The sequence below is a fragment of the Scyliorhinus canicula genome, chromosome 5 (assembly GCF_902713615.1).
Source record: "Scyliorhinus canicula chromosome 5, sScyCan1.1, whole genome shotgun sequence".
Lineage (NCBI taxonomy): Eukaryota > Metazoa > Chordata > Chondrichthyes > Carcharhiniformes > Scyliorhinidae > Scyliorhinus > Scyliorhinus canicula.
Genome location: NC_052150.1, coordinates 149,011,876 through 149,039,015, shown reverse-complemented (window position 1 = coordinate 149,039,015; position 27,140 = coordinate 149,011,876). Strand labels below are relative to the sequence as shown.

General features: G+C 46.8%; 1 protein-coding gene across 1 annotated transcript in view; it reads left to right on the top strand.

Moving 5' to 3' along the window:
• Positions 1–27,140, top strand: part of LOC119966320 (E3 ubiquitin-protein ligase HECW1-like) — a 664,661-nt gene that overhangs the window by 130,653 nt on the left and 506,868 nt on the right. Inside the window, 1 exon segment of the mRNA XM_038797802.1 lies at positions 10,040–10,340. Within this exon segment, the coding sequence (XP_038653730.1) occupies positions 10,040–10,340 (301 nt within the window).

Below are 27,140 nucleotides of genomic sequence, written 5' to 3'. Positions count from 1 at the left end.
GGTCCCGTTCCACAGTGGAACTTTCGCACCATCAGGGAGCGAGGTAAGAATGGAGCCTCTAAGCAAAGATTAGATACTTTTATTAAAATCTTAGAAAGCAATTAAGAGAAAATGTGTGGAAGAAAGCGAAAGAAAACAGTGTTGTAAGTTTTGTGTAGTTAGAGATTCTGAGTCTTATACAGTTTAACAGTAACTGTTTATTAACCACAAGTACCTATATACATACATACAGTAAGAGGTCTAAGCTGTCTCCATGCTTGCCTCTACAAACATCTCTGTCCAGTCCTCTAGACTTGTGTCATGAGTTCCTTTTTATCACATGTTGGCAGTACTGTATTCAATCCCAAGTTAACAATTTCTATGCCAGACCTTAATATTACACATCAGCAGAAGTCTTAATCTAACATATTTCCAATGCAATCATGTTTACCCAACATATTTACATTACTTCTGCTACCCTTTCTCCCCCCCCCTCTCCCCCCACCCCCCTTCAAGTCTCTGTCTTTACAGGTTCAGGTGGTCTGGAAGTATTATAATTCTTTGAGATCTTGCGTTTACAACAGTTGGAGGAGTGGTAGGCACCGTTGCCGTGGGTTAAACATTGTTGAATGGGAGCTTGCTTTGAACAATGTCATTCTGCGTTTAGTTGGCTAATCCAAATTCTCTTTTTTCGTTCTTTGGAGTTGAACCACTGCTTCTCAATTCCCCACCTTGTGTTATCGATGATAATTGATTTATCCCATTCCTTATGGGGGAGAACAAATTCTCAGCTTGGGTCTAGTGCACAGTACACATTCGTGCAGTTCACCACAATGCTGGAATGGAAGCTGTCCCTTCCTATTGTATCGGTGTGTCTTATCAATGGGTTCACCTTGCAGTTTAGCCTTCTGTGCGACAACATTCTCAATGGTTTGCTTCCTTGCTTTACTGAGGTGTGGTCGGTTTCTGCTTCTCTGTTCCCACATCATTTGGCTAACTGTTGTACTGACCAGAGGTTGCAGCATCTGGGTCAGTATGTCTTGAATTACTTACAAACAGATGGTGGAGGCGGAGGTTGAGGCTCTTCTTGCTGCTGTGTCCTCTCTTGTCTTTCCTTCACTCTCGGTGTCATGGTAACCATCTGAGTGCTTGTTTAGTCTGACCAATGAGGAGCTTCTGGCACCTGCCAGAAAAGAAAATGGACAAACCGGCTTTGCAAAACTGAAGACAACTCAGAGTTGAAATCCCAGGCGAGAATATCTTTTCTGTTGGGTTTCTCGAGATCTTACATTTCGGTGTAATTCACACTCTAGATTGTTTTGATGACTTTGGTCATTTAAAAAAGATTCAGGTACGTTAATACCTTAATTCATACCTTAGTGGTTCTCGAGTCATGCCAATAGCCAGAAGTTGTATTCCTCCAGACCCAAACAGTGGGTGTCTGTAGTTCATAACCTGATACCTCAGCCACCATTCCTTGTCTTAGTTGACCGTAACATTAGCTCCCTTGTCCAATCTTTGCGAGATGACCATTAACTGAGATTTCCGCATTCCAGAATGAAAATCCGATCTTTGACCTCACCAAAGAAGCATGGTTGTGTCTCCCCTTGGTGTGGTACCTCAGCCTCACGTACTGTCTTGGGATCCTGTGTCTGGTTGTTTTAGCTTTGCATAGCTTTCCCACCTTTCCCATGAGGTTGCAATGAAAACACTTTGCTGATACTGCCAGACATTGGTCACATTTGTTGGAGGGGTGATTGCAGGGATGGATCCATAGTGCTGGCGTATTCACCCACTCTCAAATATGGTTAGTTTAAAGTATTGTTTCCTTTGGCATGGAGTGGCCCTGCTCTTCTGCTGTTTTACTAGTTGGACAATGGCCGTTGTTCTGAACCATGGCTTGCTTTTTCCTCTTTAGACGGATCTGTTTTGTTCGCAGATTTTGGGTTGCCTGACAATCTGAATGGCCTTTTCAAGGGTCAAATGTTCCTTGGCTTTAAGTATGTCTGAGAGTTCACTGTTGGCCACTCCATCAACAATTCTCTCCCTGATTAGCTCTGACTTCAATCCCAACCTTCAGCCATTCTGTAAAGCTCATTAATAAAGGAGTCAACAGGTTTCCTGGCTGTTGGCACATTTGTTAAACTAAGCTGTTTCCAGGATCTTTTAACTGCTCAAATTAAAATATACAAAAAAATGAATTTCAAACTTCATCAAATTTTGCTGAGGAATTATTGATTCCTTGTCATCAGCTATTGGACCTACTGAATACATCAGTGTGTTAATCTATTCAGCTTCTGTCTTTTTTATCTAGATCTGAAGCAATCATGTGTCTAAGGAATCTCTTTCTCCAATGTTCCCAATTATTTGACCAATCTGGGCATTGGATGAGTACAAACCTATCTGGTAATGTAGTTTTTTGATCCATGGTCATTAAACTTTAAACACGTATGCTGTTTTAATTTCTGTAAGGAAATCCAAGATGGCACTGCAATATTTAGGGCAGCACGGTAGCATGGTGGTTAGCATAAATGCTTCACAGCTCCAGGGTCCCAGGTTCGATTCCCAGCTGGGTCACTGTCTGTGCGGAGTCTGCACGTCCTCCCCGTGTGTGCGTGGGTTTCCTCCGGGTGCTCCGGTTTCCTCCCACAGTCCAAAGATGTGCGGGTTAGGTGGATTGGCCATGCTAAATTGCCTGTAGTGTCCTAAAAAGTAAGGTTAAGGGGGTGGTTGTTGGGTTACGGGTATAGGGTGGATACGTGGGTTTGAGTAGGGTGATCATTGCTCGGCACAACATCGAGGGCCGAAGGGCCTGTTCTGTGCTGTACTGTTCTATGTTCTATGTTCTATGATTCTTCTCAATGAGGGTTCCATGTTTTCCAGTTTCAGCTGGCTCCCACAGTAATGGTGTTTGTGATTTCTTGGTTTAAAACTTTCAGCATGAATTCCCCAGATTGACTGTTGTGGGGTTTCCCTACATTGTCGGGTTTCTCGGGTCTTGAAACCTTTGATTCCCAGCTTTTGCTAGGGTTTACAATGCCGATTATTTATTTATTTATTTATCATTCAGAGCGATCTTGGCTGGCATGTATTCAAGCACCTACTTGGGACTCATGCTGTTCTCTGTGCATTTTAAAATGGCAATTCTGACTGCTGCTGACATAAAAGCTTTTTAAAAAATTTGTTCTGGCCAAGAACTTAATATTTAGTTCATCCCGACCAGGTTTTATGATACGACACTCTTTCAGTATTGAAGCTGGACTTCCACAGGATTCAATAGAGTCATTTGTTTCAGTGTGGAGTTTTATTTCTGCCTCCAATTCTGTTTTGGAAATTTTCTCTAGCGACCTCCTTCTGCGCTATCACATCTGGTGCTTTTTGTCAAGTAAGAATGCTGCTTTAAAAAAAAATCTCCCGGTTTAAAATTTCTTCTCCAGCTTCCAGGTTCTGGGTTGTCTGGTAGCTGCCACCGTGTTGTAAGATGTTGTGTATAGTTTTACAAATTGGTTCTGTGTCTTGCATATTTTAACAAGAAGATTTTATTAACTGCTCGAGTGCCGATTTAGCTCAGTTGGCTGGATAGCTAGTTTGTTGTGCAGAGTAAGGCCAACAATGAGGGCTCGTGCATTGGCTGAGGTCATTCACAAACCTTTCTCAACCTTTCCCCTCGCTTGAGGTGTGGTGATCCTCAGGCTTAATAACCACCAGTCAGCTCTCCCCCCCTCAAACGGGAAAGCAGCCTATGGTCATCTGGGACTATGACGACTTTACTGCTAGTAGCCATATAAGTATGTATACTACAAGGTCTAATCATGTGAAAGAGACTCATTTATATCCATGAATATTTTGCCCCATGGACTAGCTATCTTTCTTCTGCTTACCACATGATAATCTAGGCTGGCTAATGTCATTGTGGACTGGCTGGATTTCGGTCTATTTTGTTATTTGGAAGCATGGCTAAATGTGTGTTAACTGTTAAATAATCTTCGATTGAACAACAATCTATTTTATTTTCCAACTATAAATGTATATTGAAATATTACATAATGTGAAAATGGCACCTCCTATTTTGTTTTATTTTGGCTAAAATTATAAACTTTTTGCTTCATTTGTTTAACGTTTTTGTTGCTGGAAGCTCACATTATTTTTGGTCATGGTAGTTCCCTTCACTGGGATGGAGATTAGGAGACAGCAAGAATTTGGATATATTTTTTAAGAGTTCAGAAGTCACAAGTTATTTTCCATTCACAAATGAAGGGGGATTAGTTTTATGAAATGGTTTTATTCCTGTTATTTTGTGGAAAAGATGGTTTGTCTCATATCAGGACTGAAGGCTGAGATCCACTACAACCTTAGTTCAAACCCCACTACACATTTTAGAATTTAGAATTATAGAATTTACAGTGCAGAAGGAGGCCATTCGGCCCATCGAGTCTGCACCGGCTCTTGGAAAGAGCACCCTACCCAAGGCCATACCTCCACCCTATCCCCATAACCCAATAGCCCCACCTCACACTAAGGGCAATTTGGACACCAAGGGCAATTTAGCATGTCCAATCCACCTAACCTGCACATCTTTGGACTGTGGGAGGAAACCGGAGCACCCGGAGGAAACCCACGGAGACACAGGGAGAATGTGCAGACTCCACACAGATAGTGACCCACGCCGGGAATCGAACCTGGGACCCTGGAGCTGTGAAGCATTTGTGCTAACCACTATGCTACCGTGCTGCCCCGTCTGAATCTTTGACACCTCCCTTACAATAAATTAAACCTGCATTCAGGACTAAAGCACATGCACATGGATGCTCTTTAGTTCAAATCACCTTAGTTCCCTAGTTGCCACTTGAGAGAAACTCATTGGCAGTCCATTAACATGTCTGGGGGCACCAAAATCCATTTCTCTCATTAAAACTGCACAGAAATGGTGAAATGTAGGCATTAATTTTCAGTGTATATGTTCAATTCTTTTTCAAAAGTTTATGAAGCAAGCCAGTTGTTAAATTATCTTGATGTCCTTTCGGTAGTGATTTTAATTGTAGCTTGCGTGGGAAGAAAGCAGAGTATTGTCGGTGTGAGACAATATGGCTGGGGTTCTCCGTCGACTGACGCCGGAATGAAGAAGCACGTTTGGGTGAAGAATCGCATGTCCGCCGAAAATCACGGCCGGTGCCGGGCGCCAAATGGAATGCGATGCTCCGGCCTTTCAACAGCAGTGTGAATGTGTTCAATGTCGCACATCGGCCTGGTCATACAAATTGTACAGAGAACGCCATTGGCATATCATTACCGGGCCCACCCCGGTATTCACCGGGCCTCCAGTGATGCTCTGCCTCTGCCAGGAGGAATTACCAATGGCGAGATTCACTTGTGGCATATAAAATCGGGAAACAGGTTGCCATTGCTCCTGAGGTAGAGAGATGAGATAGGACATGTTCCCAAGGGCGTAACGGTGGGCTGCCACTGGCTGGGTGGGGGGGGCGGCATCTGCCAGGGTCGGGGGGAGTAGCAAGGGGTGACCAGAGGGTAGGCTGCAGGGTCAGGGTGTCCAGCACAGGCCGTCATTGTCGCTACCTGCATGGCGGCCATCTTTCTGCGCACCCCACTAATCGCCCACGATGGCCCATGGTTGTACAGAACAACACGATTATATGGGTACCCCCACCCACCAACAACTGGGCACCAACCTGCCAGTGTGACATCACATGGTTCACCCACGGACAGCCAGAGTAGATCCCACAGGAGGGCACCAGACAGGGTTGCAGAACGTACAGTTGGCATGTGCAGGGCCTGCCACCAGTTCCCCTGCTGTCAAGGATGGGTGCTGGGGTCAGAGGCCTCACCAGTGTCGGGCACCGACAGTAGGGGTCCAGTGCAGAGTGCTGAGGGAACGGCCGGGGGTAGGTGTGGGGATGTGACGGGGGGAGGAAGGATGGAGGCATGTGGGGGCAGGGGCTGCAATGCCACCGTGTAACCTGCTGGGCCTGATCGGGGACGAAGATACTCACCATGCTAACACGTCCACACTTTACCCCTGTAGACAATGAATTTTGGTATCCAACCAGGAATGGTTGCCATCATCCTGGGCGCCGCAGAGCTGGCAGATGCACTGAGGGAGGACGAGCCGGAGCTACTCGGAGAGGGCCCTGCAGTACCAGAACCTGCCCTTGGGGAACAGGGGCCAGCCAGTGAGGGTAGAGAGCCGGCCGCCCAACAGGTCAAGTAGGAGGTGGAAAGGAGGCGCACATCACGCCTCATGAATATTAGCAGTGTCTGTCTTCGAGGACCTGCCGTATTGAGAGTGTCTGGCTAAGCAGGGGGACCGTGCGACATCTCTGCTTGGTCGTGGCGCATCTGGCAATGCGGGGAGGATTTCCGGTCCCGGTGGCCACTAAGGTGACAGGGGTTATCCGCTGCGGTTGTGGATGATGACGCCTATCCAGAGACCACAGAACGATATGGAGAACTGCTACAACAATGCCCATGCAGCGACCAGGGATGTGATCGAGCTGTGCATCGGCGTGCTCAAGATGCGGTTCAGTTGTCTTACTGCTTTGATGGGGCCCTCCAGTATAGCGTTAGGAGAGTTCCCATATTGTGGGACCTGATCAGTCCTCCACAACATTGTGCAGCAGAAGTGCGACGTGCTGGAAGAGGAGGACGAACGCCAGCCTTGTCCAATGAGGATGATGCAGAGAAGGCCCAAGACAGGCAGGGTATGGGGCCTGCGCAGCCACAGGAGGCCTTACATTGTGTGCCCCAGAGCCGCCATGCATGGGGCAATCTAATTGCCTCTAGGTTCACTGACTAGGCGGCCTGGTAACCAACAGCCCTACCACCGCATCCCAAGTCCCCCACATTTCCCTCTCCTCTCCAAGAACCCCTTCCCCTTTCCACCTCCTTGCACCCCCCCTATCACCACCGCACCTATCCACCCTCCTTGCACCCACACCACCCCAACACCTACGCCCCCCTCTGTGCTCCATATCTGCCTCACTACAGTTAGCAGTATCAGCAGGTCTGGTTCATGGGATGGAGGATGATGATGGCCCGCTCCATGATGAGGCCTGGTGCTCCGCATCATTGGACTGACTCTAACTCCTGCCCTTGCTAGCGCATTCCACCGTCCATCCAGGTGATCCTTGTATTGGATGCCCAGGGGTTGCATCAGGGGCGGAGGCGGCCTGCTGCGAATCCCATCCTGTGGCCTGAGTCCCCTTTCCAGCCAATCTCTGCAGCGACTGAGCCTGGATGCACAAGGGACTGGTGGGGGGGGGGGGGGGTTCACTGCCGCTACGGTGTTCATCCCCTGCGGGTGTCACCAGCATGGGCCCCAGCATCTCCTCCTCCCTCAGGGTGCCCAAAGGCCCCGGGCTACTCCTGGGGACAGGCATGCAGCCGGGGCGAGCTCCGGTGCTCTCCTGCTAACTGGTGCTGCCAGTTAGGAGGGGGGGGGGGGCAGATAACGCAGTGTGGAACACTCGGATGAGGGCAGCATAGGGAGTCAGTGGCTGGTGGCCTGTGTGTGCAGGGCGGGCACCCGGCCATGGCGGGCGGTGTGGTTGTTGGCATGTGGTGCGGGGTTGGATGTGGGCGGCCTGCTGGTGGATGGGGTTCGATCGCACTTTGGGGATGGGGCTACTGGTGTGTGGGACGGGGGTTGGTACTAGGGACAAGGTGGTGGCCCACCCTTGCTTGCGTGCCCAACCCCGCCCAGCGCTGCCTACCGGTCCATCTGGTGGGGTTTGGGTGGAGGGGTGGTGCTATGGGTGTGGGTCAGGGGTGAAGGCAGGGACACGGGCCTAGTTATTCACCCTGGCTATCCGGAGGGGATCATGCAGCTTCTTGCGACACCGCTGGCCGGTCATGGAGGTGGGGCTAACAGCGCTCACGGTCTCTGCTACCTGCACCCAGGCCTGGTGGATAGCAGCCGTGGGTAGCAGCACTTTACCACCCTGGGCAACTTTTGGAAGTTGCCCCACCTCTCGTCCACGGCATCCAGCATGGTCTCAAGCTCCGCATCGGCGAAACAGGGTGGCACTCTTCCGGGTGCCATCTTGTTGGCTAGAAGGAGTGTGAGTGTGGGGAATGGAGTGCTTGTGCACGGCTGCAGCTGGTCAGGCTCTCGAATGCCAGTCCCAACCCTGGCAGATGCCATAATGCATTGGAATTGCAGTTTCCATGTGGTGCCAGTGCTAGACCATTAACAGGTCCTGAATCGCTTTGGGACTGGCACCGCTTTTGCCGATGTCGAACACTCGCGAATCTGTCCTGGCGTCAGCACTTAGTCTCTCAAACTGAGAATTTCACTGTATATCTTTTGACTGTCATTTTGGAAGAAGATGCAATGGGAAATAATTAACAAAAACTGAAAAATTGTGGGCACTATAGTTCAATAACTACAAAGTTTGCTTCTTGGTAAAACTTTATAGAAGAAGCAATTAATAACGATACTTGAAGTCCAGATTTCTTTTTGTAACTGAGGCTTTACTTTAGCATGCTTAATAGGTAACAATTTCATCAAATTCTTTGTAAAGTTATGGGGCGGGATTGTCTGGTCACCGGTGCCAAAATCACATTTGGCAAACGGCAGGAGAATCCCTGTTTACGCCGGAATCGTGGACGGTGCCATTTTTGTGATGCTCGCGCCCTCAAATATGGCGTACTCATGGAGTACACTGCGTGCCGTATGGACGGCCTCAGGACATCACCTGAGGCCCTCCTCCGATGTTCCGCCCCTGATGGGCTGAGTCCTTGATGGCTTGGGACACATGTGCTCAGACCGTTCGGGGAGCTCATGTGGTGGCTGCGGACTGAGTCCAGCGCCGCCACATTCGGGAGAGAGCCATTCCGCTGGCCGGGGTGGGGGGGTGGGGGGGGGGGGGGGGGCTGGGGACACTAGTGGGGCATGGTCCAGGGATGGGGAGGCTGGATACGGTGGGCAATTTTTGGCAGACCGGGTCGGCCGTCGCGCTGCGCATGCGTGGCCACGGATCCGACCATTCTGCAGCTGGTATCTGCAGGTAAAGCCTTTACACTGCACAGCTGCTCGCCCCCCCCCCCCCCCCCAACGGATGGAGGATAGGTGCGGGGGCAACCCGACTTTCTGGTTGCAAGACCAGACGGATCCTGCAACATAGCTGCAATCCAGCCCATGTACTCTAGCTTTCCAATGTCAGAGGTGATGGGATTGAACTGCTGACATGGAAAGAATGTCAGATGGTAACATGACATGGGCAGCATGGTAGCATGGTGGTTAGCATAAATGCTTCACAGCTCCAGGGTCCCAGGTTCGATTCCCGGCTGGGTCACTGTCTGTGTGGAGTCTGCACGTCCTCCCCGTGTGTGCATGGGTTTCCTCCGGGTGCTCCGGTTTCCTCCCACAGTCCAAAGATGTGCGGGTTAGGTGGATTGGCCATGCTAAATTGCCCGTAGTGTCCTAAAAGGTAATGTAAAGGGGGGGGGGGGGTTGTTGGGTTACGGGTATAGGGTGGATACGTGGGTTTGAGTAGGGTGATCATTGCTCGGCACAACATCGAGGGCCGAAGGGCCTGTTCTGTGCTGTACTGTTCTATGTTCTATGAATTTATCCAAAAGAGCAGCAATCATTGAATGTTTTCCGTGAATACATTTTAATTTACTTTGAGTCAAGCTCATTTCTCCACTAAGCGCAAGAAACAGGCACACTTCACACCATTTTGATAGATTTTCCAACTCTTTGTCTTTCTGGAATAACCTTGCGTACCATTCTTAGTGTTTAAATGACTTTCTTGACAAGAAATGCTTAAAGCAGCATGCTGCCTAATTCCATTACATTTCATGAGTGTTGCACTTCCATTTTATAAATAATAATTATTTGTTCTGAAACATGATAATTAACAAGTATTATTTGAATGACTGATCACAGCGATTAAAATAACTGCAGAAAGTGTTTGGTAAATATATTGGTCCTCAAACTACCATCATTCACTTATTCATAACTGTAATTATTATAGATAAGCATGGCAACTTGGGTCCAGAACCTTGAGAGGGTATTAAAAATCTAATTATATCATTTCAGAATTTATACCAGAATAGGTTTCTGGGTTTGGCAGCTATGGCATCGCCTTCCCGAAACTCGCAGAACCGCCGTCGATGCAAAGATCCCCTCAGGTACAGCTACAATCCTGAGCAATTCCGCAACATGGCTGTCACCATCCCAAGAGCAAACAGCGACACAAACCTGGTGAACTCAGGGAGTCGTTCCACCCTAATGGTCAGCAGTTCCCGATATACCATTGGCCAGTCACAGGACCTCATCATCTGTTGGGACATCAAGGAAGAGGTGGATGCTGGAGACTGGATTGGAATGTATCTTGTAGGTAAGACTGTTTCCAATCATTGATTATTTAACTTGAGAATTAATCTCTTAGTTGTGTGCAGCGTCAGTAATTGTCGATACTTTATTTAAATCATGGTAAATTTTCATGCCATGCAAATACTCCAAATGCCTTACATTAACATGGTGGCACCACAGAATCACAGAATAATACAATGCAGAAGAGGCCCTTTGGCCCATCGAGTCTGCACCGACGCATGAAAACCACTTGACCTGCCTAACTAATCCCATCTGCCAGCACTTGGCACATAGTCTTGATGTTATGACGTGTCAAGTGCTCATCCAGGTACTTTTTAAAGGATGTGAGGCCTCCGGCCTTTACCATCCTCCAAGGCAGTGAGTTCCAGACTGTCACCATCCTCTGGCTAAAGAACTTTTTCCTCAAATCCCCCCTAAACTTCCTGCCCCTCACCTTGAACTTGTGTCCCCTCATAACTGACTCTTCAACTAAGGGGAAAAGCTGCTCCCTATCCACCCTGTCCACGCACCTCATAATCTTGCACATCTCGATCAGGTCACTCCTCAGCCTTCTCGGCTCCAGCGAAAACAACCCAAGATGACAAACCGATTCGAAAATAATAAACATCTTTCATTCCAGTTATGTGTCTGGTCACTTTTTAGCTATCTTATACTTCTGCATGTTTCATCCAAATATCAAATATCATACAAGGCATAATTCAAGAAAGATTGGTAATTGTTTGCTGAGAATAATATGCTCTTATTTAGAAACTGATGCCAGTAATTTCCATGAGGTTTTGCCTGATCACCTACTATAAATTCAAAGGAAATCCTGAAATTCTGGGGAAATAGTGAAAGTAGTCATTTACAGTTTCTCTGGGCTTTCCACAAAACCTCTGCTAAGATTAAGGCAGGAGATTCGAAAACCCTCATGGAAATATTAATTCTGATAATTTTGACAGATTTGATAATTCCACTGCTTTACTCCATAATTTCACAGCAAGGAGCTGACTCTTATTGATTTCAAGTCGATCCTTTTCCTTTTCAAATGATTCAATTTGTATACTTGGCATAATCAGCCACGTTTGGGGTGTGATCCACAAGTAGGGCAAACCTGGATTAAAGATTGATGTCTGATGGCCTCCAGCTGCCACAAAATTGCAGACAACGTTACAATTGCCACGTTCTTAATCTTTCGCAATAATTAACTCGTAAATGTGAAGCAGTAAAAATTGTATCGGGAATTGAATTGAAAACTTCAGTGGCCTGATTAAAGTCATTTTAGGCTTACATCACCTACCCATGTCAGAAATGTCCCAATTTTATCTGCATGAACTAATATATGACAAGGATAAGGATAATCCTGCATTACTTAGTGGTCTAAGACTATATATACACTCACTGCCTGGTGAACTGATAAGAGTGACTGAGCTGGCAGGATCCAATATAACGAAGATCATGGGTGATTATTACCATCATTAAGAAGTCCGTCGCCATTTTGTGACTTTGACATTGGAATTTATGAATAACTAATTATAAAGCCTTTTTAAACCTAGATCACAAAGAAGCTCAAATTGTCCCCCTCACCTCACCTTCAAAACTACTCAAGCAAGTTCACCAAAATCAAATGCATCTAACTTTCTCGTGCTTTTTTAAAACAATTTTCAGTTCCTCAAAACTATGACCTTAAAATTATGCAGTGTAAAGCTTAGTATGCCAGTGTATAATAAAGAAGGCAATATTGTGGTATTGAATATCAATTATTGTCACAAGTAGGCTCACATTAACATTTCAATGAAGTTACCGTGCAAAGTCCCTAGTCGCCACATTTCAGAGTCTGTTCAGGTACATGGAGGGAGAATTCAGAATGTCCAAATTACCGAACAGTACATCTTTGAGGACTGTGGGAGGAAACGGGAGCATCCGGAGGCAGCCCACGCAGACACGGGGAGAACGTGCAGAGTCCGCACAGGCAGTGACCCAAGCCGGGAATCGAACCTGGGGCCCTGGCACTGTGAAGCAACATTACTAATCAACGTGCTACCATGCTGCCCGTAATAAAAATATTTAAGTACCAGGGGGTGAATTTTCCCAGTCTCCTGGAGACTGGCTTGGAGTCTGACGGTGCCGGAAAATTAGAGAAAAATCCTGTCTTTGATGTTGTCCCACCTCTGGGCTAGTTTGCTGGAGTGGATGCCACAGGTAAAGGCAACTTACTCAATGGAATGGCATGCAATTAAGGCAAATGAAGCCTTCATTTAAGGGCCAGTTTATCGCAGTGAAACAACTCTGCTGGCACTGCACAGGTCCCCTGCAGGAGGGTGGAAGGACATTGAAGTCTGCTCTCCATGCCCCTGTGACAGAACCACAAGGCAGAAACAGGAAGCAGAGAGTAGGGATAAATGGGTAATTTTCAAGTTGTAACTGGCAGAGTGCCACATGGATTACTGATGGGGCTTCTACTATTTAGAAGAGAGGCCGTTGTTGCCGACGAGGATGGTGGTTGGGGGAGAGGGCACTGACACCCCACTGAAGCCTGTGATGTTGAGGGCAGGCGACGTTTATTGTCACTTTGAGATTGGGGTGTGCCCATGTCTGTGAATCTGGGCTTGCCGGCATGTTTAGGCCCTGTCTTTCTCAGTGCCAGTGTTAAACTCACCTCCCACCCACCCAAAGAATTTAAAAGTTTGGGTGGATTGAGATCTTGATCGCACCACCCCACCCAGCAGGAATCACACTGTGATTCCCATTGGAGATCACACTTAGAAATGTTTTGGGAGAATTGTGCCCAGGGAGTCTGCAAGAGGCTATAGCTATTTTAAATGACTGGGAAAAACATTGGCAGATGGAGTATAATGTGGGAAAATGTAAAAGTATAAACTTTGGCAGGAAGAATAGAAAAGCAGTATGCTATTTAAATGAATAGAGATTGCAGAACTCTGCAGTACAGAGTTCATAGCTGGTACCTGAATCACAAAATGTTAGTGTGCAAGTGAAGCAAGTGATTGGGAAGGCAAATTGAATGGTGCCGTTTATTGCAAGGGGAATGGAATATAGAAGTAGGGAAGTTTTACTATAGTTGTGAAGTGTGTTGTTGAGACTATATCTGAAGAACTGAATACTTTTTTCCACTCCTTATTTAAGAAAGGATATAATTGCATTAGCAGTTCGGAGAAGGTTCACTCAGCTCGTACCTGCAATGGATTGTTATCTCAAAAGGAAAGGTCGAGCAGGCTGGACCTGTATTCATTGGAGTTTTGAAGAATGAGAGTTGATCTTATTGAAAAATAAGGGATTCTGTGGGGAGTTGCCGGGGAAACTAGAACCAGGACACAATTTGAAAATAAGGGGTGCTGGATTCTCCGCCCCAGGCGCGCCACATTTCTGCCTTGACCTGCCGGTGGGATTCCCCATTACGCTGGCCGGTCAATGGGGTTTCCCATTGTGGGGCAGCCCACACCGTCGGCAAAACGGAGGATCCCACTGGCGGGAGAATCCCGTCCAAGGTCTCTCTTTAAAGATGAGAGGAGGAGAATCTTTTTCTTTCAGAGGGTCTGTTAGTCTTTGTAACGATCTTCCCCTGAGAGCAATAAGGGCTGCGTCATTGACTATTTCTAAGACTGCCTTAGATAGATTCTTGTTTGACAAGGGTGTCAAAAGATAGAGGGGGTAGATGAGGAAGTAGAGTTGAGGTTATAATCAGATTAACCATGATCTTATGAAATGGTGGAGCAGGCTCAAGGGGCCCACTACAGCTCCTAACTCATACGTTCATTTGTTCCTCTGTTTATGCCACCACATTTTTTTGAGTATATCCTACACTTTAATAAATTATCCTCTTATTCTTTAGGTACTTTTGGAACATCATTGGGCTTTTCTCATTCTTACTTGCCAATATTTTTTCATGGTCTCTCTTTAATTTCCTAATTTCCTTTATAGTTTTAACCCTGCATTTTCTCTCCTCTTTTTGGCGTCTTACAGCCGTGAGCACATGGCATCAGATATAAGCTTTCTTTGTTTATTCAAAATATTCTCCTGAATAGGAATTTTGTGCTCTCCTTGGGAAGGCGGTGGTGTAGTGGTTTTGTAGCTGGACTAGTAATCCAGAAACCCAGAGTCATGCTCTGGGGACCCGTGTTCGAATTCCGCCAAGGCAGATGGTGAAATTTGAATTCAATAAAATCTGGACTTAAGTCCAAATATGACCATGAAATCACTTTCACTTTTCATAAAAATCTATCTGGTTCACTGATGTCCTTTAGGGAAAGAAATCTGTCGTCCTGACCTGGTCTGACCTACATGTGACTCCAGATCCACAGCAATGTGGTTGACTCTTAAATGGCTTCGGGGATCGGCAATAAATTCTGGCCCAGCCAGTGATGCCCAAATCCCGTGAATGAATAAAAACATGTTTTAAAAATATCCCTCTTACTGATCCTATCCTAATTGGTGCTGAACTTCTTTGGTGTGACAATCGGAGTTGAGATGCCACTCCCCTCCACCTTTCTTAGCTGAACTTTTATCAATCCAATCTCACGTGCGTCACCTACCATACATTATACAGAAGCAATGAGCCTTATCGTGACCAAAGACAGTAATTCACTTATAACTAAACATTTTTAGAACATAGAACGTAGAAGATACAATGCAGAAGGAGGCCATTCAGACCATTGAGTCTGCACCGACCCACTTAAGCCCTCACTTCCACCCTATCCCTGTAACCCAATAACCCCTCCTAACCTTTTTGGACACTAAGGGCAATTTAGCATGGTCAATCCATCTAACCTGCATGTCTTTGGACGGTGGGAGGAAACCGGAGCACCCGGAGGAAAACCACGCAGACATGGGGAGAACATGCAGACTCCGCACCGACAGTGACCCAGTTGGGAATCGAACCTGGGACCCTGGCGCTGTGAAGCCACAGTGCTATCCACTGTGCTGCCTTTCTAGGGGAAAAGAGCTCATTTTTACAGCAACCCAATAAACGGGTCAATCATGTGCACCCTGTAAATGATCAATTAATTCACAGACAATTGCGATGTGCAATAAAGCTGGCTTTGTCAGTGATGCCCACATCTCATGAAAGAATAATGAAAAACTGGTTGAAACTGCAAGCACTTGAAATATATCATGTGAATAAACCTTGTGATATTGACAGTTTAGAGTACAGGAGCGAGAGTTGTCAATGACACACTGTTTCCCCTGGAGCTCAGGTGTTTATACAGGCTAATGAATTTCTGATTTCTGGGCTCACAGCCAAGCCTGATTGTATATTCTCTAAAACACTTTTACATCAGTGTTTGTAAGTAATGTACTACAGATGTTCTGGGCAGCACGGTAGCATTGTGGATAGCACAATTGCTTCACAGCTCCAGGGTCCCAGGTTCGATTCTGGCTTGGGTCACTGTCTGTGCGGAGTCTGCACATCCTCCCCGTCTGTGCGTGGGTTTCCTCCGGGTGCTCCGGTTTCCTCCCACAGTCCAAAGATGTGCAGATTAGGTGGATTGGCCATGATACATTGCCCTTAGTGTCCAAAATTGCCCTTAGTATTGGGTGGGGTTACTGGGTTATGGGGAAAGGGTGGAGGTGTTGACCTTGGGTTGGGTGCTCTTTCCAAGAGCTGGTGCAGACTCGATGGGCCGAATGGCCTCCTTCTGCACTGTAAATTCTATGATAGCCGACATTTTCTCTGATTAAAGCAGTATTTTCCAAACTTTTTTCCCCAGGGCCCATCATTGCCAACTGGCCGACCTTTGGAACCCTCGCCCGCCGAACTTTATGACCAGCATCACGCTTGCTTACTTTTAAAGGGAAAGCAGAGTGTTATGTCACCCTGGGCTAGTGCATGATCAATTCCAACCCCACAGATTATTATCATTATTATTATTACATGCCCTTCAGTCACAAAATAAGTGAATTAACCAATAATTCTTATAAAAACACCCAACGTCTTTGGTTCTTGGCTGCCCAATAATTACAGTCACCAGGTTTATGTTTAAACACAGTTACTGTTCATTTATAACTAGAACTATAATGAAATTTGCAGAAAATACAACTGGGTAACTATTAACTAATTCCTAATCCCCACTTTAACCTGCCCCTTTTCTGCACACTCACACACAGGACAGACAAACACACAGGGTGGAAAGGGGTAAAAATTATATAAGGAAAAGGAAAAAGAGTCATAGTTTTCGATGATGGTTTTAGCACACCTTCCTTCACAGCATGCTTGCAGGTTAAAGTCTCTGTTAGCAGCCTGTAATGGTCTCCACTGTAGATTGGTTCATTCAGGTTCTCTGTAGCTTCAAGAATGCAGTACTCACAGGTTTTCTGGAGATATATAGCAGGTTCTGGGCTTTGATTTTCTTCATTCATGTACAGAATGTGGGCATCGCTGGTTAGGGCAGCATTTATTGCCCATTCCTAGTTGCCCTTCAGAAGGTGGTGGTGAGCAGCCTTCTTGAACCACCGTGATGGTTTCCATTCAACTTCAGAAATACAGCACTCACAGCAGCTTTTCTGGAGAGAGATTTGGCCTTCAGAATCAAAACTGAAACTGCCTGGGACTCTGAAAAGCATTCCACTGGGATAGGATCTAATTGCCACTTGTTCCCAGGCAGAGTACGGCCTTTTGGGCCAATTCTTTGGCCACTAGCCAATCAAACAGAGTCCCAGCCTCTTTCTCTCACTGGTACCAGCAAGACTGTGGTTTCCTGTTTAAACCAGTGTAAACTAGTTAAGTGATCTCTCCTGTAACTTCTGGATTATTCTGCTTGAATGAAAGATACTGGCTGCTTGCCTTAAAGCGACATGTCCATTAATCATCCAATGGTCAAAAATGTAACGGTAAAATAAAAGAAAGCAGAAATAAGGGAATAAACAGGAAGGACCCTTACAGGAGCCTGCTAGGTCCTCATGATCTCACTCCAGCAGGTTCACAGGAGAATTCGGTAATGCACATATCAGGTACAGACTTCAACCAGTTCCTTTGTGCCGTCTTCATTTTTGTGAGAACGGAAAATCCACCTCGCACATGTAGGGCTTCATGAAGGACAATAAAAACACAATGCTTCTTTTAATCAGCACTGGACACTCCTGGGGGATGCTACTCCAGAATGCTGACAGCTTTATGGGCTTTTGGCATGTTTTTAATGTCAGGTACAGAAGTGTCATCTTTAAATTTGGAGGCAATTGTAAGTTATTAACTGACTCTGGGGTCTCAAACTCCAAAGGAACTTTTCACCCACCACTTCCTTTCAAAATCTGAAACTTCTCTCATTTGTCAGCACTTCACTGCACACGGGCTTTGCATCCTTATTTACATTGGCACAATTGACAAAACCATACCTCAAATTATTATTTATGTACTGCTTTGTTCCGAGTTAAGTTTTTACTTTGTAGGCTGTTAACCAGAGTCTCTGTACAGAGCCAACACTGGCACACTCTGTCCTATTGTGGATTTGCCTTAGCAGCACTCTGCAGCAGATTCAGATGTAAGATCTAGGCCAGTAGGTACTCTGCCTATTTCTTTTTTTAAAATAAAGTTGGAGTACCCAATTCATTTTTCCCAATTAAGGGGCAATTTAGCATGGCCAATCCACCTACACTGCACATCTTTGGCAAACACGGGGAGAATGTGCAAACTCCACACGGACCTGGGACCTCAGCGCCTTGAGGCAGCAGTGCTAACCACTGCACCACCATGTGCCCTCACTCTGCCTATTTTTGACTCTAAATTTCCTGCAAGAAAATGATTCGTCTTCAAGTCCATTTGCCTTCCTTGCCAGCAGCTAGAAAATTGAAGAAGCTCTCATCTGTGCTTTGGTGCCAAAAGCAGGTAACATACAGGGTGCTTCTCATCAGGTACATGCAGGGTGCGTGATCTGCTCACTGCTGCCACTTCTGGCCAGAAGACTGCACACAGTCTCATTTCCTTCTCTTTTAAAAGGTGGCAGCAGGTCCATTCTCAATAAAAATGGCAGCCGTGGCCTCTGGGTGATTTTCCTGTGATCGGGCCCACTGCAGTAATGCCACACTCCTCCTAACATTCACCCGTGACCCACCTGCGGGTCACATCCCACACTTTGAAAACCACTGGTTTATAGCAATATAGCCAAAGAGATCATACAGGAAATTAGAAAATTAACATTTAAGTCTAATGATTTATTTGCAACTAAATTTATGCCAGAATGATACAAAGCAATCACCAAGTAAGCTATTAAATGAAATAGTTATATAGTTTTATCTGTTAGTCTATGGATGCGATCTACCGGCCGCATTGCGCCCAAATGGGAGTGCAACGTGGCCTATCGATGCCTTCGCGAGCTTCCCGACAGTCAGTACACCTCGTCTGGGGACTGCTTGTGAGGCATCGCAATCAGTATCCTGTCACAATGGGCAACACTAAGCTTCACATCCCTAAGGAATGCTTCGGCATTCTCACCCGAAGGCAGGGTGCCGTTTAGTGCTGGTCCACATAAACCTGGACCAGACGGAACGGCACATGGGGATGTCCCAGGCATTGGACGGCCCATGGATGGTCAGGGGCAGGGATGGGTGACCTCCTGGCTCTACCCCTGGCACCCGGGCAACTTGGCACTGCCAGACTGGCACCTTGGCACTGCCACCCTGGCATTGCCAAGGTGCTCATGTGGCACTTCAAAACCAGCAGGAGCACTGCCATTGTGCAAATGCCAGGGTGCTCGGGTGGCACTGCCACAGGTCAGGACCTGAGGGGGCCATGCCCATGAAAGGAGGATGGGAAGTGGGTACAAAGGGTGGGTGGGGGTTTACATGGCTGGTATGAATGGGCCTCTGAAAAGTTGGGAGGATTGGAGGATTGGGATCCTGGAAAGGGGGCGCCGGAAAGGTGGGTGTGGAATGCCTGAAAAAAGGGGCCCTTCAGCGACTCCATTGTCGGGTGTCATCATGTAGGGTGTCATCATGAGGAACGGTGGAGTAATGCCCAAATATGTGGAGGGTGACACTGACCATAGGGTGTGAGGGACCTTTCAAAATGGTGGCCCGAACTCTGAGGAGCCGGTCTGGGCTACCAGTTCAGCTCCCCAGTGATGAAAGTAATTCTAGGTGTGTGCTTGACCAGGGAGAAACTCCCCAGGGCCCCAAGAAGTGACTAAGTGGTATGATAGCGGTAGGAAACTCGCCGACAGAGCTGAGTAGACACTTCCAGCAAAACCCGCCACAAATTACACTTAGAACCTTTTCTGTTTGAGAGCACCCTATGTATTTACTAGTTATGTTTACCATATTAAATACTTGCAACATGGTAGAAAATAGATTTTTGACCCTAATATTTTGAAGTGCTATATAAATTGTGAGGGTAAATTTAAAACATTTAGATTGGATCATTACATTGGCAATGATCTTTCCCTTGACAAAATTAAGAAACTATTGTGCTTGTTTATTCAAGTGTTGAAGCAGAATGGCAGAAGAATCGACCATTCCAAATTACCTTTTATGTTGCAGTGTTGAATATAACATTACCGAGTTGGTACTTTTTCTATAGCTGCACACAATATATTGTTGATACCGAAGAATTCAAGATTACTGCTGGTAACAAGCAATAAATTAAGTTTTCTGTTCATCTTCCAAATCTCTTCTCCACTAAAATAATACCAGAAATTATCTTTAAAAGTATTGATTTTGACTGTTGCTGTGTGAACTCTCCAAATTATAAATTTAATGTCATCCATCCAGAGTAAATTATACAGCAAAACAGAGACTGGAGGGAGGCCAGAAAAATAAAATAGATACAAAATAAAGCAGACACCAGGAAGCATAAAAAGCGGACAAGAATAGGAGCGGGAAATATGGGAGAAGTAAATAATTGGTAGCTTGGATTAAAACAAGATATATATCAAAATCTTTCCTCAAGATTGCTAGGCACAAATAGAAAAGAAAGAAATCAATGCTCGGAGCTAGGTTTTATGGACACTCCACCCAGTGTTCTATCGGCAGTTTGTGGGGGTTGGGGTGGGCATGTAAAGTATGATGAGCGGCTAGCTCACTGCCTCCCTTCCCAGTCCCCATCCATTGCCCATAAAACATTGGGCAGGTAAGTGCAAAAATTGGTAACCCATTCACCATTTTGAAAAAATTAATAAACAGGCAATTGAACTTGTCAGCAAACCAATTAGCCAAAATATTATGCTACCCATGCCATGATACAGTTGGCTTGGGCCGGTGGACAGACGTTAGGCGGGTGTTTATTTAACAAAACTAGTAAAAAGTCTTACAACACCAGGTTAAAGTCCAACAGGTTTATTTGGAATCATGAGCTTTCGGAGCGTAGCTCCTTCATCAGGTGAGTGAAGAGGTTGGTCACACAAACGCAACATATATAGACAAAGCCAATAATGAAAGATGATACTTTGAATGCGAGTCTTTGCAGATAATTAGGTCTTTACAGGTCCAGACGGTGCAACTGGAGAGAGGGAAAATCACAGGTTAAAGTATGGACAAACCCTCCGTATACAGAGGATCTGCTCAGGTGGGGAGGAATGCAACAGACATCTAGAGGCACTGAAAGACACCCTTGTAACAACGGGATATTGCGCTTGACTCATCAATTGACAGTTCTAATGAGCCACAGCAAAAAACCGCACCAACCTCCTCAGAAGACAAACACGGGACACAACCGACAGAGTACCCTTCGTCGTCCAGTATTTCCCCAGAGCAGAGAAACTGCCACATCTTCTTTAGAGACTTCAACACGTCATCGATGAAGATGAACATCTTGCCAAGGCCATCCCCACACCCCCACTGCTTACTTTCAAACAACCGTACAACCTCAAACAGACCATTGTTTGCAGCAAACTACTCAGCCTTCAGAACAGCGATCACGACACCACACACAACACTTGCCATGGCAATCTCTGCAAGACGTGCCAGATGGATACCACCTTGCGTAGGGTGCTCTTTCCAAGAGCCGGTGCAGACTCGATGGGCCGAATGGCCTCCTTCTGCACTGTAAATTCTATGATAACACGCGTGAACACCACCCACCAGGTACGTTGTACATACTCTTGTGACTCGGCCAACGTTGTCTACCTCATACGCTGCAGAAATGGATCTTCTGAGGCGTGGTACATTGGCGAGACCGATGCAGACGCTGCGACAACAGATGAACGGACGTCACGCGACAGTCACCAGGCAGGAATGTTCCCTTACAGTCGGGCAACACTTTAGCAGTGAGGGTATTCAGCTACTTTAGGTAAATGTTCTCCAAGGCAGGGCAGCACTGTGACGCAGTGGTTAGCATTGCTGCCTCACGGCACCGAGGTCCCAGGTTCAATCCCAGCTCTGGGACACTGTCCATGTGGAGTTTGCACATGCTCCCCATGTTTCCATGAGTTTCGCCCCCACAACCCAAAGATGTGCAGGGTAGGTGGACTGGCCACACAAAATTGCCCCTTAATTGGAAAAAAAATGAATTGGGTACTCTAAATTTATTTTTTAAACGTGTTCTCCAAGGCGGCCTTCAGGATGCACGACAACGCAGAATTGCTGAGCAGAAATTGATAGCCAAGTTCCGCACAAATGAGTACGGCCTCAACCGGGATCTTGGATTCATGTCTCACTACATTCGCCCCCCCACCGTCTGTCCTGGGCTTGCGAAATCCTACCATCTGTCCTGGCTTGAGACAATTCACACCTCTTTAACTGTGATTATCCCTCTCTCCAGTTGCACCGTTTGGACCTGTAAAGACTTAATTACCTGCAAAGACTCGAATTCAAAGTATAAGTATCATCTTGCATCATTGACTTTGTCAATATATGCTGTGTTTGTGTAACATACCTCTTCACTCACCTGATGAAGGAGCCACGCTCCGAAAGCTACTCCAAATAAACGTGTTGGACTTTAGCCTGGTGTTGTAAGACTTCTTACTGTGCCCACTCCAGTCAAATGGGGGCATCTCCACATCATAACAAAACAAGTTAATAGACGGAAAGGAAAAGGAACATACTTCAGTTTGTGCCCTGAGCGCATTGGGCCCATTCCCCCCCCCCAAAAAAAAAAGTTACCTTCCCCTTGTTATTTACTGCCTGGCCATCAAATCCTGCCCTCCTAACCCTTCACGCCCCCTCCCCCTTGCCCCCTCCCCTATGCCCCTGCCCCTCCTTCGACCCTGATCTTTTTCTATCCATAAATCAGGACTTTATCTGTCTCTGGGATTCAGGTCTTTCTCATCCCGGGACCGACTTGCAGTCTTAACAGCGCTCACTACTGAGTTCTAAAGTTGTTGCAACTGGTACAGCAATCGGGCATTCTGTTGGCCTGGCATCTCTCGAGGGTGGGATTCCCTCCCACTCAGGGGGAGCAGGCCCATTCTCAGGTAATTAAGGCTATCCCCAGCATATTGTGGCTGTGGGGTGGCCTTGTTTAAAGTCAGTCCGTTTGGTCCATTTGGGACTGACGTTTGGGTGGGTGGGGTGGGATGAGCTTTGCATTTATGTAGTTGCTTTTATGCTCTCAGTACTGCCCAACATGCTTCACAGCCAGTGAAGTACTTTTAAAGAGTAGTCTCATGGAGGAACTGCGGCAGTCAAAGATATCCACAGCAAGGAGCCACAAACAAAAATGACAAGATCATGTTTTGGTGATGTTCATCGACAGATAAATATTGGTCAGGACTAACATCCATGTTCCAGTTAAATAGACCCATGTCAAATCACAGTAAACAGGGGAACCCAGGCCAGTTCCTATGATGATTAAATTCCCTGGCACTAAGCAAAGTTTGGCTCAAAATTTTTTTTAAATAATAGTTATCAGAAAAATAAAATGCGTTTTTTTATGTAACTTAATATAAAATCAAAGTATCATCAAGTAATGGAATGACTCGGAGAAACCACTTAAAGCATAAATTTAATTGTTTCTCTCTTGAGTGCCATGAAAGACTCTTGAGTGCAGGGCTCAGCAAGACACACTTAAAGTTTGATTCCAGTGAGACCTGCCAACCTGGATTATTAGAGAGTTGCAACTTGACGACATTCACTATTATATAAGTGTGTCTGTAAATGTTTCACACTGTGATTTCATTCACTCTAAAGTGGATGTGTTGCTGTTTAATAATGATGGAGACTTCATTAGAGACACAAAAGTATTTATTAATCTAAGAAACGTAACGGAGGCCAGCAGCAACCCCCCGGCTGTCCCAGTCCCTACATGTCTCCTGCCGAAGAGAGGGCTTCACCCTCTGAGGTGATTACCCACTCTCATTCCCAATTGGTCCCTCAAGGCAGGTGACAGACTCTCTTTGGCTGTGCTGCTCTTAAAGAGCCAACCACCACCAGTTTACTAAAGCAGTTTCCAATATTTGTCGTGGAAATATAAAAATAAGGACAAAATGTGTGACTTTGAAATAGGGATTGGCTTAAATTTGCATGTACTGCACCAATTGTACGCAGTTTCTACACCTGGGCTTATACTTGGGCTTAAGGCTCCATGTGCGATGCCACCCGACAATATCTCATGCATGTTATATGTATATCTTTCCGCATATTAACCACTTCTGCCTGTTGTATTGATTCGTGGCAACACTTTTGCGACAGTATCTCACATTGTAAATAAATGCGTCAATGGTGTGTGCCAACTTTCATCATCGTGGTTTGTTGGTAAATCAATTGAATCATCCAAAATGCGTTCTCAAAACTAAAATTCCACCGATAATTCAAATATATCTATAACTTTTTTGAAAAAATATCTGAAATATAGGTGGACAGAATTGCATGCTTCCCAGCCAATAGTTTTTAGGTGCGGTGAGCGTGTAGGGGCTGATGTGAAATTGAAGGGATGGGACTCCCTCCAGATTCCCTCCTGCACCAACCATGCAGCGACTTTACACTGGGGCAGGCAAGGATTCAGACAGGAAAGAGGGAACTCCATCAAAAAATGCCTTCTGACTGTGGGCACCCCATGCCCCTGGACCCCACACTCTATCCTTTATTCCGACACTCCAATAACCCCCTTTGCAGATTGACGAGCGGCTCTCTAAGGCTTTCTCCTAAGTGATGGGTGGAAGTCCCACTTGTGGTCACTTAATGTTCATTTGAACGTGAAATGGCTGCAGGGAACATGGGAGTGAGCGGGAATGTGTTCGCCACTGCCTCCTCAGATGGCGGGAAGGGAGACACCGCTATCTGAAAAATTCAGCCCCATGTCACAATCACAAGGTTAAATGAATTAACTGAAATGATTTACTTCCAATATAAGTCCTTAGCATCGTTGAGAAATATGAAATAGGGATTGACTTACATTTGCATGCTCTGTACCAATTATACACAGCCTCTACATGCTCGACAGCTTCCTTCTTCTTTCTTTGCTGGGTTGTATTTTCACATCAGTAAGTGGGGGGTGGGGGTTGTTTGGTGAAATCAGGAGACGGGACTAATTCCACCATCAGGCAGGCAGGCTAAAAGGCTCAAGTTGTTCTGAAAGGCCTCAGCCCAATGTTTCTGAGGCAATCTGTGGCACACCTACAGAGGTGAAGCTGAATCTTCTGACCAGTTTACGCACCCCCACATCAATCACCCTCAGCCCCCCACATTCTCACCCTCACCCCCTCACCCTGTTAGTCTGAATCAGTCTGCTCAGTGTATGAGTGCTGGCATCCATGGAATGTGTGCGGAGCTGCGTACCTTTAACACAAAGGTCGCACCATTGGCACAGCGACTGCTGAACTGGATGAGTGCTGCCCACCAGCAGCCAGCCCCACAACACCACACTGAAGGCCAGCCAGGGCTGTGGAGGTCACTGAGGAGAGTGAAGGTACAGAGAGCTCCTCAGCACCCTCATCTTCCTCCAGCTCTGAGGCCCCTCTACCAGAGCCTTCTTCTGCTTCACATATGGCACCGTACATGGCTGACCATGCAGAGATGCAGAGGCCCCAGTCTGAAGGAGGTCCCCAATTGGTGCCTGCACGACAAGGCCGGCCACCACGCTCCTCGTTGCTCTCTAGACAGAGACATGAGCAGCCTCCCTCCACTGCTTCTGGTGCAACACAAGGGGTACTTCGTAGGAGTATGTGAGAGCTAAGGGCACCATCTCCTCGACAATACTAATGGGTTCACCATGGTTACACTTTTCACATTGGAAATAGCACATATGAGAAATTCTTTAATATATTTACTTACACTTGTACATGACTCAGTGTGTGCCTGGACATTAGAGAGCTCAATAAGAATGATAACATTCAGAAAATGGTTTCTACCAGTTATAATGAGGGCGGCTTGCGGAGGTCAACATGGCAGCAATAGGATCAAGGTTGTCGACTTTGTGATACTTTGGAGAGCTTCTTCTTTCTCTGCTGTATCAGATAAGATTCCAGTGTTCAAAAACTCAGGCACTGAAAAGCTCCTTGTATCTTACATTATCCATCCAAGTTTGACTTTAAGGGAGGTTCAATGATCAAACTCCATAAACAGATGCTGGGCAGCAGGTGCATTTCAAGCTTGAGTGGCGGGTTGAAGGTATTCACCAACACTGTGGTGCTTGTGCATTTGGAGCTGTTAGTCAACGCAGTGCTATCGCTCCCCATGGATTCCGCATGGACTCCTCCAAAACAGAAACCATGGCACGGAGCCCCTCAGGGACACCAGTGCAGTGAATGCTGGCTGAACTGTGGTCACTGAGCCAAGGCCACTCACAACATCCGTCAATTCCCCTTGCCCCAACCCATGCCCCCACTCTGCACAGCCCAGCCCAACCTTCCCCTCACACCCTTCTGACAAAGCACCGAGGCAGGTTGTAACATTGGGCACAGTTGTTTAATGTGAACAGATATATACAGATTCTTGCCCTGGCCCCTATCACTGAACTGTGCCCTACACATGTGCCAACTTAACTGGCATCGACATTTCTAATCTTAAGGGGCCTAATGTTACGTTTAGGTGTATACAGTGACGGTACATCAGGAGTGGAGCCAGCCCGCTGTGATTCCTGCCCTGTGACCTGAGTCCCCGTTGGCGGCCATCTCTGGGGATCGAGTCTGGACGGGCTTGGCTGCTGCCCGGGTACCTTAGGTTGCGTTGTACCACCCTGTTCTGTCCGTTGCCCATCATATGCACAGGAGGGGTTGTTCAAGGTGCTGTGGTGTTCTGGCACCTCCCCTGCGGGAGTCACCAGCCCGGGTCCCTTCACCTCAACCTCTCCTAAGTAGCCCCTGGGCTACTTCATGGGACGTGGGCGCAAGAGGAGTTAGGCCCTGAGGCTCCCTGCCACCTGGAGCTGCCAGACCTGGAGGCCCACTGCAGTCGCAACCAGGTCTGCATTATTGCAGCCATGGAGCACAGAGAGCGGACCACCTCCCTTTGGGACTGGGCCACCTCTCTCTGTGCTTGTGCCACATTAGCCAGTGTTTGGGCAATGTTGCCAATGCTCTCAGTCATGGCCCGCTGTGACTGGGCCACGCTCAGGAGTACTGCTGTAATGTCCAGGTGGCTCTGGCACGTGGCTGCCTGTGAGAGGGAAGCCCTGTCTTGGGCCTTTGCCAGCGCCTGCACAGATTACCCCAGGCTTTGAGCATGCTGATCCATAGCCAAAACCCTCGCCCCCAGGTCTCCAATGTGGACTCTACCTGTGTGATATTGGCCTTGGTGGCTCTCAAGGCCTGCACCACCTCCTGCTGCTGCAGTTGGACTCCTCCAACTGCGCCTGCAGGTGCTGGTGCTCACCGACAACCCCTCATGTAGTCCCTGGCTCTGTGACTGAATCTCCACAATCGATGGGACTGTCCGTTCCAGAAGCGCGAAACCCATCTGGATGGCAGCTAGTTGGCCGGTCCATCCTCCAACCCTTCGGCCCATC